Source organism: Narcine bancroftii, chromosome 7 (assembly GCF_036971445.1).
Source record: "Narcine bancroftii isolate sNarBan1 chromosome 7, sNarBan1.hap1, whole genome shotgun sequence".
NCBI lineage: Eukaryota > Metazoa > Chordata > Chondrichthyes > Torpediniformes > Narcinidae > Narcine > Narcine bancroftii.
The window spans coordinates 25,791,992-25,804,929 of record NC_091475.1 but is presented as its reverse complement, the minus strand read 5'-3'; the positions used below and the strand labels follow the sequence as shown (position 1 = coordinate 25,804,929).

Sequence of the window (12,938 nt, the reverse complement as noted above, 5' to 3'; positions counted from 1 at the left end):
AAAGGGGAGTACCTGTAAATATATTTAAGACAAGGCTGGATAGATTTTTACAAGGTTGGGGAATTAAGGGATATTGGGAAAAGGCAGGTAGGTGGAGATGAGCCTATCATCAGATCAGCCATGATCTCATTGAATGGCAGAGCAGGCTCGATGGGCCAGATGGCAGACTCCAACCCAACACAACACAGAGGTGAGCTGCTGTCCACTTCCCTTCCTCTGACCAAGTTACTGCTTGGACCTCAATGGATGGACCTGGAGCTGAGCACCCTGAAGACACACCAGAGACCGCAGATGCTAGAACCTGGAGCAACAGCACTCTGCTGGAGGATTTCAATGAGTTGAGCAAGTTTCACCTCAACTCTTGGTTGTGTGATGTTTCAACTCCTCTTCCCATTCCCCAATGGCAGAGTGAGGCCCAATGTAAACCAGGGGACCAAACACCTCACCTAGACAGCCTGCAGCTGAGGGGATGAACCCTGAATCCTCCAATCACTCCTCTCCCTGCCATCTCACCCAGCACCAACCCATCTCAGTACATGGACAACAAAGGGGAAGGATACTTTCCGGGCAGGTCCACTCCCACCCTGTAGTCAGGGAAACTCTTCTGATGGTGGAAGTTGAAGACAAAGAGGAGAAGTGCCCTCTCAAAGGCAATGACTTTGTTCTCTTCATGCTTCTCACTCACATAAGCCTGGGGAGGAGAAAGGTTACAGTACTGGTTATTACACAGGTACTCTTACTTCCGCTGACTCTCCTACCCTTATCCCAGCACACCTAGTTCCTGTTGACCACCACCCACTCACTCACACTGATCCAATTTTATTCACCTAAATCACCTTCCCCTTGATTCTACCCCCTCATCCACACGCTAGGGCTAAATAACCTACCAATGTGTTTCTTTGGGATGTTGAAGGAAATTAGACATCAGAGGTATGGTGCCAAATAAATTCATTCCTAAATATTAAGTCCTTGACCTCAGCACCCCTTTCTGCAACTGGATCCCTGACTTTCCTGTCCTGCAGGCCACATCAATGAAGACAGGTGATACACCACCTCCACGATCTTTAACAAGGCTGTGCAGCCCTCAACACCAGGGCCCAACACCCCTCCAACTCCATCCATAAATTCATAGTGAGACCACTGGAAATGAGAGACTTAGCTTACGACTCGACTCACTGGAAGTAAAAAGAATGAGAAACATTTATAGAAACATTTCTGTTCCAAAAATAAATGTTATTTCAAATAATAAAAAAAATACAGTATAACTCCAATTATCTGAAATATCAAAAATTCTTATTTATCCAAAATTTTTTTGGATCCGGAAGCAACTTCTGTTCGCCTCTGAAAATTTTTGGATAAATGAGGATATCCAAAACAATCAGAAATCCTCAGTTATCCAAAATTTTTTCGGAGTCTAACTGATTCACAGGTTGAAAGAAAAATTCAATCAACATGAAATCAGAATGACGATTGTCCTCGTTTCAGTTAACTCCCTCCCCCTCTTGCTTTTCATTTCTTTACCTACTCCTATTGACTTTTCTCTCCATCTCTCCCTTTCAAACTGTATGTCACAGTCTCCCAGCTGAAAGTGGTTGGAAGAATCCCTCGTCCCGGCATCATCAGAGAGAGCAGCTTCTTGGGCAGGAACGGGGTGACCTCGGGCTGGTGGGGAGGTGTTGGTGATCAGTGGTGGCAGTTGGGAGGGGGAGTGTGCGCAGGCGAAGACTGGGTCTGTGTCAGGCTCCAACATCGAGAACCAGTTCATGAAGCTAAAACAGCCCCTGCCGGAACGAGCAGGAGACAGGAGCCTGCCACTATCCAGTGAGTGCTCCACAGGCCTGGGAAGCCTCCCCGGGGATTGGTAGCGGCGCTTGGAGATCTCGGTGATCAGCTGCAGGTTTGGGGACGTGTTGGGGATCGGCAGTGGCCAGCATTTTTTTGGTGAGAATTAAACATTATTTTAATGCTTAAAAAGCCTTCCTTTGTTGTTTGTTGTTGTTTAAACATTGATATAAGTAATTTGCTGTTGCTACTGGGCTGTTTTTATAAAAACGACCAGTTATCTGAAAAATTCAGACATCTGAAATAGGTCTGGTCCTGATAATTTCGGATAATTGGAATTACATTCTTTCAACCTCCCAGCCCTGGCTAATTCCAGCCCAGCATGACAGGAACTGGACATCCCAGCTCTAACCAAATCTACCTCTTGGTATCAGGACTTAAGACACCCCAGCCCTGGCCAACCTGGTGTCTTGTATCTCCAGTGAACGAGGAGAGTTATTTTCTCAGCAAACTATTTAAAATCATTGCAATTACATTTTTGATTTGTTTATTTAGAATACTTTGGGAAATCTGTTTCATACTTGATACTTAAAAATATTAACTAATGATAGTGCTGGAGATTGATTGATGTGATTGGCTGGTTGGCCTGGTGTATAACATCACTTGATAGCAGCACCTGGTGCCAGTCTGCTTCATGACATCCGTTGGAGATCAGTGACTAGTGGAGTTCAGTAGGGATCTTGTCTGGGACCCCTGCTCTTTGTGATTTTTATAAATGATTTGAATGAAGAAGTGGAAGGAGGGGTCAGTAAGTTTGTGGATGATATAAAGGTTGGAGGAGTTGTGGATAGTGTTGAAGGCTGTCATATGGTACAACAGGATATAGATAGGATGCAGAGTTAGCTTGAAAAGTGGCAGATGGAATTCAATCCAGATAAGTGTGAGGTGATGCATTTTGGAAGGTCAAACTTGAAGGCAGAGTACAGAGCTAATGGCAGGATTCTTAACAGTGGGGAGGAACATAGGGATCTTGGGGTCCAAATCCATAGATCTCTCAAGCTTACATGTAAGTTGATAGGTTGGTTAAGAAGGCTAAGGGGATGCTGGGCTTCATTAGTTGGGGGAATGAGTTCAAGAATTGTGGATGTGCAGAGGAGATTCACCAGGATTTTGCCTGGATTGGAGAACATGTTTTATGTGGCAAGGATTCCAGAACAGACTTTTCTCTCTGGAGCAATGAAGGATGAGAGGTGACTTCAAAAGAGACCTATAAGATTATGAGGCCCACAGATAGAGTGGACATCCAGCATCTTTTTCCCAGGGCGACAGTAGCAAACACCTGAGGCACCTGCATAATGTGAGGGAAGGAAAGTCTAGGGGAGACATCAGGGATACTTTTTTTTTTACACAGAGTAATGGGTGCCTGGAATGCATTGCCGGGGTGGTGTTGGAGGCTGGTACAATAGGAGCATTTAAAAGACTTAGAAAAAGGAAATGACCATTGTAGCTCTGTGGTTTGGAGCTCACATCACAGGGTGTGCGCCAGCAGAGTGTGCAACACTATTCAATTGGCCACGTGGAGAGAGCCGGTCTCATCATGACCAAAAATAACACTCAGCAGTTTTAAATTAGAACTGAATTAACCACAAAACTAATTTACAGAAGCAAATATTCTGCATCTGTTCTTATATTAACAGAACTAGGCTTCTTAATCGCTGCCAAATTATTTTTGATAAAGTGCATTCTCTCTGCAGTTTGTTCTGGTCTGTGATGGGGAAAAATGAGAAAAAGTCACATTGTCCACAGAGAGTGACAAGGAGCAGGACTCCTGTATCCCCAGCTTCACTACATTGACTTATCAAACTGCTTCCAAGGGCAGGAGGGAAGGTGGAGTGAAGGGGACGGAAAGAGTGGTGTGGAGGGGACAGAAGGAGGGTGGAGTGAAGAGAATGGAGGGAGGGTGGAGTGGAGGGAAGGGATGGAGGGAGAGTGGAGGGAAGGGATAGAGGGAGAGTGGTGTGGAGGGGATGGAGGGAGGATGGAGGGAGGGTAGAGGGGATGGAGGGAGGGTAGAGGGAATGGAGGGAGGGTAGAGGGGATGGAGGGAGGGTAGAGGGGATGGAGGGAGGGGATGGAGGGGAAAGAGGGAGGGGATGGAGGAATGGTAGAGGGAAGGGTTTGAGGGAGGGGATGGAGGGAGGGTAGAGTGGAGGAGATGGAGGGAGGGATGAGTGGAGGAGATGGAGGGAGGGACGAATGGAGGAGATGGAGGGAGGGATGAGTGGAGGAGATGGAGGGAGGGACGAGTGGAGGAGATGGAGGGAGGGACGAGTGGAGGAGATGGAGGGAGGGTGGAGAGGAGGATGGATAGGGGATAGCAATAAAGGATGGAGGAATGGGATGGAGGGAGAGTAGAGAAAAGAGGATGGAGGGAGGGGATGGAGGAATGGGATGGAGGGAGGATGGAATAACGAGGAGCAGTAGTCCAGGGCAGTGGAACACACACTCACGGGTGGTGCTGCCAGCCAGTGATGTTCCTCTTCCAAGTGGTTCATGTCTCGGTCGAAGGAGTTGAGGTGGTTGTAACGAAGCATTCCGCTGTCCAGGAGGTTAAATTGGCGCCTGGCGTAGTGGTAACTTTCATTGTTTCCAACCCGTGGGAAGTCCAGCCATTCCGGGTGTCCAAATTCATTGCCTGCAGGGAAAGCAGTCCGATGAAGGCAGATCTCCACCCAAACTGAGGTCCCCACTCTGAACAGAGATACCTCTCCTGGTCTGGGCCGGATCGGACTTCCCCATCCTGGACACATTTGTGTCCCCTGGTAATGGCCAGATCAGTCTCCCCCAGTCCAGCACAGATCAGTGCCCAAGGTCTGATACAGATCAGTCTCCCCCAGTCCAGCACAGAGCTGTGGCCCAGCTTCAGCATGGATCAGTCTCCCCTGGTCCTAGACACATCAGTGTTCCCTGGTCCGGGAAAGATCAGTTTCCACCAGTCCTGGACACATCTATGTCTCCTGGTCCATCAGGGATCAGTCTCCCCCAATCCTGGACACATCAGTGTCCCCTGATCCAGCATGGATTGGTCCTAGTGAAGGTGAGCAGCAATCTTACCAGTGCACTTTCAGTAATGGGCAACCATTTTGGCACAGTTAGCACAACACTATTACAGCACCAGTGACCCAGGTTCAAATCCCATGTAAGGAGTTTGTATGTTCTCCCCATGTCTGCGTGGGTTTTCCCCAGAGGGTCCGGTTCTCCCACCCTCCAAAAACATGCCATGGGTTGTAGGTTAATTGGGCAGCATGGGCTTGTGGGCCGGAAGGGCCTATTACTATGATGCATGTCTACATTAAATTAAATTTCCACCAATTAAAATCTACATTTGAGGCGCACTGTCACCGAGAGGCTGCTCTGATTTCTGGCACAGCACCGTTGTCTCAGTGACCCACATATTGAGTTCCAATCACATCTTGCACAAAGAATTCCTTCACAAGACTGTTTTAGGAAGTGGATACCCAAGGCAAGAACACCCTGGTATCTCCCCCACATTCCAGTTCAAGATGTTGCAGAGACCACAGTGAATGAAGAGCCTTGTTCAGGATACCAAGCTGTGCCCCATCCACATGCCAGTAGTAGTGCTACACCCTGTGCTGTGATCAGGAGGTGTACACACCCACACTGCCTTCACACACTGTGCTGCTCACCATACAACAAAATAAATGTGGCAACATGAGAAAAAGGCAGAAAAGATTCAGCAGGAGCTGCCTTGAATGGAGGAGTGATGGGATAGGCTGAAAATGCTCTCACTGGATGCTTTGGGGGCCACCATATGGACAGGGTAACCAGCCAGTCTTTTGCCCAGGGTGGGAGAGTCCAATGCTAGAGGGCAGAGTTTTGAAGGGAAATATATAAGGGGTAACATGATCACACAGAGGGTGGTGGGTACATGGGTCGAACTGCTATATGTTGTGGTGGAAGAGGCAGGCATAATCATAACGCTTATAATGCTTTTTCGCCAGTACATGGGTCAGAAAGGTTTTGACAGATAAGGAAAACAGGATGAGCATTGGTTGGTAAGGAACCAGAACAGGCCTTTCAGCCCAACTTGCATGTTCTGGGCTGAGCTCATCTCCCTCGAAACCTTTCCTGTCCACAAATCCTTGAGCAACTGTTATTGTGCCAACTTCCACCTTTTTCTAGCAGCTCGTTCCAGATACGGATTTACCCCTTCAGGTCTTGCATCTCTCCAATTAAACCCATGTCCTCTAGTTTCTTGAATCATAAAACCATAAAACACTACACCACAGAAACAGGTCCTTTCAGGCCTTCTAGTTTATGCCTAATGATTCTTTTGCCTAGTCCTTCTGACCTGCACCCAGTCAATAGCCCTCCACACCTCTCCCATCCATATATCTGTCCAAATTCCTCTTAAATGTTAAAATTGAGCCTATATTCACCACCTCAGCTGGCAGCTCATTCCACACTCCCACCAATCTCTGTGTGAAGGTGTTCCCCTTAAATTTTTTCCCTTCCATTCTAACCCATGTCCACTGGTTTAATCTCACCGACCCTCAGTTGAAAAAGCCTATTTATGTTTACTCTGTCTATCCCCCTCATAATTTTAAATACTTCTATCAAATCTCCTCTCATTCTTCTATGGTCCAAGGATGTTAAACCTTTCCCCGTAACTCAGTTCCTGAAGTCCTAGTAAATCTTCTCTGCCCTCTTTCTATCTTATTGAAATCTTTCCTGCAGCAAGGTGACTAAAACTGCACACAATGCTCCAAATCTGGCTCCACCATACAACTTTACCATAACATCCAAACTCCTACTGTGTACTTAATACTTTGATTTACAAAAACCAATATGCTAAAAGCTCCCTTTACAATCCTATCCACCTGTGACACCATTTTCAGGGAATTATGTACAGTATATGTATTTCCAGGTCCCTCTGTTCTACTGCCCTGCTCAGTACCCTACCATTTACTGTGTATGTTCTTTCTTGGTTTGTCCTTCCAAAATGCAACACCTCACCCTTGTTTGCATTAAATTCCATTTGCCATTTTTCAGCCCATTTTCTCAGTTGGTCCAGATCCCTCTCCAAGCTTTGAAAACCTTCTTCGCAGTCCACAACACCTCCAATCTTAGTGTCACCTGCAAACTTGCTGATCCACTTTACCACATTATCATCCAGATCATTGATATAGATGACAAACAACAATGGTCCCAACACCAATCCCTGAGGCACACCACTAGTTGCAGGCCTCCAGTCTGAGAAGCAATAATCCACCACTACTCTCTGGCTTCTCCTGTTGAATCCCAGTTTATTGCTTCACCATGAATACCTAGCATCTGAACCTTCTTGACGAACCTCTCATGTGGGACCTTGTCAAAGACCGTATTAGAGTCCAGGTAGACCACATCCACAGCCTTTCCTTCGTCAACTTTCCTGGAACCGCCTCAAAAAACTATAAGATTGGTTAAACACGATCTACCACGCACAGAGCCATGTGGACTATCCCTGATCAGTTCTTGGCTATCCAATTAATTGGATATCCAATCTCTAACAACACCTTCCAATAATTTACTTACTACTGATGTCAGATCACCGGCCTATAATTTTCAGGGTTACTTTTGGAGCCTTTGTTAAACAATGGAACAATGTGAGCTACCCTCTTATCCTCTGGCACCACTCCCTTGGCTAAGGACATTTTAAATATTTCTGCCAGAGCCCCTTAAAATTTCTACACTCGCTTCCCTGAAGGTCCAAGGGAATATCTTGTCAGGCTATGGGGATTTACCCACCCTTATTTGGTTTAAGACAGGAGGCACTTCCTCCTCTTTAAGCTGTATAGATTCCATGACCTCACTGCTTTTTTTCCTTACTTCCCACAACTCTATGCCCATTTCCTGAGTGAATACTGATGAAAAAAAAAACATTTAAGATCCCTCCCATCTCTTTTGGCTCCATATAAAGCTGACCACTCTGATCTTCAAGGGGACCAATTTTGTCCCTTACTATCTTTTTGCTTTTAATATACCTGTAGATTTCCTAGGATTTTCCTTCACATTGTCTGCCAAAGTTACCTCACGTCTTCTTGTAGCCTTCCTGATTTCTTTCTTGAGAGTTTTCTTGCATTTTTTATACTCATTTGCTCCATTTTGTCTATACCTGTTATCCACCTCTCTCTTCCTCTGGACCAGATCCCCAATATTTCTCGAAAACCAAGGATCCCTATGCCTTCTAACCTTGCCATTAATCCTGACAGATACACTCAAACTCTGTACAGTTAAAATGTCACCTTTGAAGGTCTTCTACTTACCTAGCACATTCTTGCCTCAAATCAACTGGTCCTAATCCATGCATTCTAGATCCTTTATTTCCTCAAAATTGGCCTTTCTCCAATTTAGAATCTCAATTTGAGCCCCAGACCTATCCTTTTCCATAATTAACTTGAAACTTATAGCATTATGATCACTAGACCCAAAATGATCCCCTACACATATATCTGTAACCTGTCCTGTCTCATTCCCGAATAGGAGATCCAGTATTGCATTCTGTCTAGTTGGTACCTCTATATATTGATTTAGATAACTTTCTTAAACACATTTGACAAACTCTAAGCCATCCAGCCCTTATACAGTTTGGGAGTCCCAGTCAATGTGTGGGAAAATTAAAATCTCCTACATATCAAAACCTTGTGTTTCCTGCAGATGTCTATAGATTTGTTCCTCCAATTCTCATTGACTATTTGGCAGTCTATAATGCAACCCTATGGTCATACCTTTCCCAACTACATCCATGTAGCCTCAGTAGATGAGCCCTCTGGTCTGTCATGCATGACCACAGCTGCAATATTTTCCCTGATGAGCAATGCCACTTTTCCCCCTTTTATCCCCCTGTTCTATCGAGTCTAAAGCAATGGAAGCCCAGAACATTGAGCTGCCAGTCCTCCTCCTGCAATCAAGTTTTGCCAATGGCCACAATGTCAATAATAATCTCCCCTGGGGAAAAAAAGACTGTGACCATCCATATCCCTCATGGCTTTTATAAACCTCCAGAAGGTCACCTTTCAGCCTACTTCACTCCAGGGAATAAATTCCCAGCCTTCATTTTCTCCCTATAATTCAAACCCTCCAGTTTAGGCCATTACCTGGTGAAGCTTCTCTGTCAAGGCCATCAGTTGGGTGAAGCAGGATCGAGAGGGTTGATGTGAATCACATGATCATCCACTGGAAAACCGTGCTCTGGATAGACCAGACAAGCCCTCAAGGGCTTCCTTCTGTGTTGAGAACTGCCAACTGCAGGAAGGCAGCAGCCAGATTTGGAGTAGATAATTGGGAGAGAAGAGCAAGCCCTGTTGGGCCACACTGATCCTCAGCACAGGGGCAAAGGGCTGCTGTTTCTGGAAGACTTCCCAATGAAGCATACTCTCCCCGTATAATCAGCAGTGGTTGCCTTGGCAATAGACCAGTTCACAAACACGTTCTTTGCTAAATGCAGACAAACTCTACTGCACATTAACGAGGAAACTGATGACAACATTATATTGAGCTTTTAATCTCACCTCAAGCTTTGTGGCTCCACAGACATTATAAAGCCTGTGGGTTTGGGAATTTCATGCTCCTTCTCCAACATTACCACTCTGTGTGAGTCTCTCCACCCACACACTGCATTGATGTGCAGGCTGTCAAACAGCAAGTGAATTATGAGGCAATTCACCAGTATGCGTCAGCCACCCGAACAATCTGCTCTCCAATTGAGAGGATGATCTTCTACTGAGTAACTATGTCCCGAAGATCACCTCATGATTTCCAGTGCGTTCAATGTGATGCTATTGCCACTTCAGTACATCCCATACAGGTTAAATGAGCTGCGTTAAATGTTCCCAACATTTCTCTGACTGTCTCCTTGACGTGAGTGAATATGTTTTATGAGCCTAGTGTTTCGTCGTGTCCCAAACCCACTGCAGATGAATCAATGCAGCTCATCTTGTGGTTCAGGGACCAGATTCTGATCAAATCCTCCTGGCTGCATGTGAAATGAGAGGTTGTCAACATTCTGTGGACACAAACTGACTGTTGCTGGAGGAAGTCTGTTGACACTGCAGTGGCAGAGGACTTTCCCCAAAGCAGCTAACATCTGCAAACACACAGGTAACACTCCACCTTCGACAGAATCAGAAGGGTATATTCACTATTTATTAAACCATCTTTGACAAGCAGTGTTTCAAATCTGTAGAAATCTTGTAATGGAGGAAACAATGCTAAAAAATAACATTCATTGCTCACATGCTTATAATGCTGCGAAATGCATGTCTCAACCTGAGTCATTGGAAGCAATGCTATTGTTGCCCTTGGAGTGTGTGATGTGATAGTGCAGAGGGAGCTTCAATTTGTATTTCACCTATGCTGTCCCTGCCCTGGGAGTGTGTGATAGGACAGAGCAGAGGGAGCTTCACTTTGCATCTAACCCATGCTGTCCCTGCCCTGGGAGTATGTGATGGGACAGTGTAGAGGGAGCTTTACTCTGTATCGAACCTGTGCTGTCCCTGCCCTTGGAGTGTGCGAGGGGTGTATGGAGGGATACTCTCTTATGCCCTGCCTAGGGATGAAGCTGGCCTCTTGACCCTGGGCGCCATGCCTCAGGAAGAGTGCATCCTGGTGAGAAACAAGCATGGTGCAGGTTGAAGGGAGTGAGGATCCTGTGCCAGCTCCACTGCTGTGAGTTAGTACAGAGGCCCCAGACAAGACTTACCAATAAAGTTCAGGTATCCTTCACCTCCAAGACTGTGTGTGATAAGCCGCATCATTTTGTGTAACTGGAGGCCACGGTCGATTACTGGTGTCAGTGGAGTCAGCACACTCATATTCGTGTACATCTCTGCATCCATGAGCCAAAATGCTAAGGTCTTGTCCCCAACGAGAGCCTGCAAATCAAATCCTGGATGAATGGAGCATTCCTCACACTCATCATCTGAACTGCATGTTTGAGGCGCCCCCTTGTGCCCGACCCTTCCCATCATACCTGTTCCTTCCTAATGTGCCTGATCCTTCCCAACCTAACTGAAACTTCCCATCCTGCCCAACTCTTCTCAGCTTGCCCGACCCTTCCCATCATGCCCGATCCTTTCCCTCATACCCGACAGCAGCAGTGGGAATGATCAGAACCCTCCACTGTTCCTGGTTCCTCAAGAGGAAAATTCTCAGCACCTTCCCCTTAAGAACATTGTATATTTCACCCCTTGGTCTTCTGAGGATGACGAAGTGTGAAGGTGTGGCCACTTCGGGATAAAGGAGACAACATATGCCTGGAAGTGGAGAAGGTTGGGGAGGTCCTAAACTTTGCTTCAGTATTCACCAGAGTACAGGACCTTTGTCAAGGCGAGGTTAAAATAGAACAGGCTGGACCACGTTGAGATTAAGAAAGATGAAGTGCTGGATCTTCTTAAAAACATTAAGATGGTGACTTTTTCTCCCTCCCCCCTCCCTCCTCCCAAGCCACAGAAAAAGTGTATATCATGGCTATTGTGATTTATGGTGTGAAAAATAAAAAATTAAACAACATTAAGATGGTAAGTCCCTGGGATTAGATGAGATTTACCCAAAATTGCCATGGGAAGGAAGGAGATTGCTGGGCCATTGGCAATTATCTTTGCATCCTCCTTGGCCACAGGGGAGGTGCCGGAGGATTGGAGGATAGTGAATGTGATCTCCTTGTTTAAAAATGGTAATAGGGAGAATCCTGAGAATTACAGACCAGTGAAACTTACATCAATGGTGGGAAAACTGTTGGAGAGGATTCTTAAGGCCAGGATATACAAGTCATCTCAGGAATATTCAGCATGGCTTTGTGAGGGGATGGTCATGCCTCACGAGCCTAATTGAGTTTTTTGAGGAGCTAACAAAATAAATTGATGAAAGGAGGGGGTAGATGTGGTATGTATGGATGTTAATAAGGCATTTGACAAGGTCCCCCATGGGAGACTCGTTCAGAAAGTCATGAGGTATGGGATCTATGGAACCTTGGCCTTGTGGATTAAAAATTGTCTTCCCTGTGGAAAATGGAGAGTAATAGTGGACAGAAAGTATTGATCCTGAAGGTCAGTGACTCGTGGAGTACCACAAGGATCTGTTCTGGGACCCCTGCTCTTTGTGATTTTTATATATGGCCTGGATGAAGAGGCGGAAGGATGGGTCATTAAGTTTGTGGATGATGTGAAGGTTGGAGGAGTTGTGGATGGTGGTGAAGGTTATCCAAGGTTACAACAGGATAGACAGGATGCAGAGTTGGGTGTAAAAGTGGCAGATGGAGTTCAATCTGGATAAGTGTGAGGTGATGCATTTTGGAAGATCAAACCAGAAGGCTGAGTACAGGGTTAATGGTCAGATATTTAACAGTGTGGAAGAACAGAGCGACTTTGGGGTCCAACTCCATTTATCTCTCAAGGTCGCCGCACAGATTGATAGGATAGTTAAGAAGACCAATGGGATGCTGGGCTTCATTAATAGGGGGATCGAGTTCAAGAGTAGAGAGGTCATGTTGCAACTCGACAAATCTCTGGTGAGACCACATTTGGAGTACTGAGTTCAGTTCTGGTCACCTCATTATAGGAAGGATTTGGAAGCTATGAAGAGGATGCAGAGATTTACCAGGATGTTGCCTGTATTGGAAAATAAGTCTTATGAGGCAAGGAACAGAGCTGGGACTTTTCACTTTGGAGTGCAGAAAGAGAGGCATAGATAGGGTGGACAGCCAGAGCCTTTTTCCCAGGGCAGGAACAGCAAACATCAGAGGACGTGTACAAAGCGAAGGGAGGAAAATTTAGAGGAGATATCAGGGATGTTTTTTTTGACTCAGAGAGTTGTGGGTGCCTGGAATGCTTTGCCAGGGGTGGTGGTGGAGGCTGAAACATTAGGGGCATTTCAGAGACTCTTGGACAGGCACATGGATGAAAGAAAAATAGAGGGTTAGAGGTAGGGAGGGTTTAGTACTTCTTTTGGTAGGAATAATATGGGTTCAACAAGGAGAGGAAACTGCAGACTTTGTAATCCATCCACTCAGACCATTCCTTTCTGATAACCTGCTGTGCCCCTGCCTGTGGTCACCATGGCCTCCTGAGACCTTTCCACACAACATTCTGCTGTTCCAG

At 46.0% G+C, this 12,938-nt stretch overlaps 1 protein-coding gene across 7 annotated transcripts in view; it reads right to left on the bottom strand.

Moving 5' to 3' along the window:
* Window positions 1-12,938, bottom strand: part of LOC138738609 (1,4-alpha-glucan-branching enzyme-like) — a 269,596-nt gene that overhangs the window by 24,045 nt on the left and 232,613 nt on the right. For all 7 annotated transcript variants that reach the window (XM_069889167.1, XM_069889171.1, XM_069889172.1 and 4 more), the window contains 3 exons: window positions 10,544-10,715; window positions 4,293-4,477; window positions 561-691 (listed from right to left, as the gene is read on the bottom strand). In XM_069889167.1, coding sequence (XP_069745268.1) covers window positions 561-691; window positions 4,293-4,477; window positions 10,544-10,715 — 488 coding nt within the window. The remainder of the gene's footprint in view (window positions 1-560; window positions 692-4,292; window positions 4,478-10,543; window positions 10,716-12,938) is intronic.